This window comes from Colobus angolensis, unplaced genomic scaffold (genome assembly GCF_000951035.1).
Source record: "Colobus angolensis palliatus isolate OR3802 unplaced genomic scaffold, Cang.pa_1.0 Scaffold44, whole genome shotgun sequence".
In the NCBI taxonomy this organism is placed as follows: Eukaryota; Metazoa; Chordata; class Mammalia; order Primates; family Cercopithecidae; genus Colobus; species Colobus angolensis.
Window position 1 is genome coordinate 1,055,351 of NW_012117821.1, and position 1,171 is coordinate 1,056,521.

The 1,171-nt window shown below is 68.8% G+C and overlaps 1 protein-coding gene across 1 annotated transcript in view; it reads right to left on the bottom strand.

Annotated features, from left to right (window-relative positions):
- Window positions 1-989, bottom strand: part of TOR4A (torsin family 4, member A) — a 5,765-nt gene extending 4,776 nt beyond the window's left edge. The window contains exons 1-2 of the mRNA XM_011957391.1: window positions 831-989; window positions 2-107 (exon numbers count right to left, since the gene is read on the bottom strand). Coding sequence (XP_011812781.1) covers window positions 2-70 — 69 coding nt within the window. The 5' untranslated portion in view covers window positions 71-107; window positions 831-989. The remainder of the gene's footprint in view (window position 1; window positions 108-830) is intronic.
- Window positions 990-1,171: the final 182 nt, after the last annotated feature.

Below are 1,171 nucleotides of genomic sequence, written 5' to 3' on the forward strand. Positions count from 1 at the left end.
CGATCACGCACCGGCCCGAGGCTTGGGGGGCTGCGGCAGCAGGCTCCAGGCTGGGTTGGCCGCGGTCCATGGCGCAGGAACGGCGCTCCGCATGCAGGTCGCCCTCCCTGCAACGGGAAGACGGGGAGAGTCTCTGGACTCCCGCCACCGCCCTTTCCCGCGGGTCGCAGGAACCGGTCCCCGGAGTGATCTTACCCCCTGGGAGTCCCGCGGGGTGTGGCCCGGGCTGCCTCAGGGCCGGGGCCTGGTCGCGGCCTCGTCCCTCAGACCGGGAAGCGGCCCCTCCGCAGGGCCCCGATGCAAATCTCTCGGGTCCTCCCATAAACGGCCGCGGGCCTTAAGGAAGTGGCCGGGTAGAGGCTTATCTGGTGGCCGCCCCGGCTTCCTGGAGGAGTCGTCGAAGGAGTCAGTGGCCGCCCAGGCGCCCACTGGGGTGAGGGACAGTCACCCCCAGACCCTGCCCCCGCCTGCGGCTCCCACTGGACTGGGCCGTCTCCCAAGGAGGGGCCGCGGGAAACAGAGGCCTGAGCGCCCAGGAGTTCAGAGATGCCCCCACACGCTCCAGAACACTTGGCGGGGGTCTGGCTGGAAACTTAGATTTTGAGAATAGCCCCGGGTCCCGTCCCCAGGCTCAGCCCAGGCCTCCCAGCCCCGACTCCAAAACTGGGGTCCTCCCAACACCCCTCCAGTGAACTAGCAGAGCAGTGCAGGGAGCCCCCCGGAGACCGGTAGAGGTGAGGAGAAAAGAGGGACAGAAGAATCCGGTCGGAGCAAGAGAGCCACTGACTGGCAGGAACTGGCCTGGGCCCTGGGCCCCAACCCACCCCTACCTGCAGCTGGTCCACTACCCTCAGCTCTGCCGCCCCCAGCCTGTGCCAGACGCTGGGGCCTGAGATTCCAAGCAGGAAATGCGCCTCCCAGGGTGAGGGGGTGGGCCAGGGGCCTCCTGGGCCAGCTCCGGCCTGGAAGGGCAGCGACACCTGCGGGTCCCCAGGGAGCGGCCGGCCGAAGCAGAGGAAGCTCCGGGGAGGTTTCCGCTTCTATGCAAAGGAAGTGAGTCAGGGGGTGCGGCCCAGGCGGGACTTGGGCTGGACGGAGGCGCCAAAGGGGGGAGGCCCAGCCGGCTTGCCCAGATCCCCTGGTCAGAGGTCACATCCCCTCTTTAGTCCCC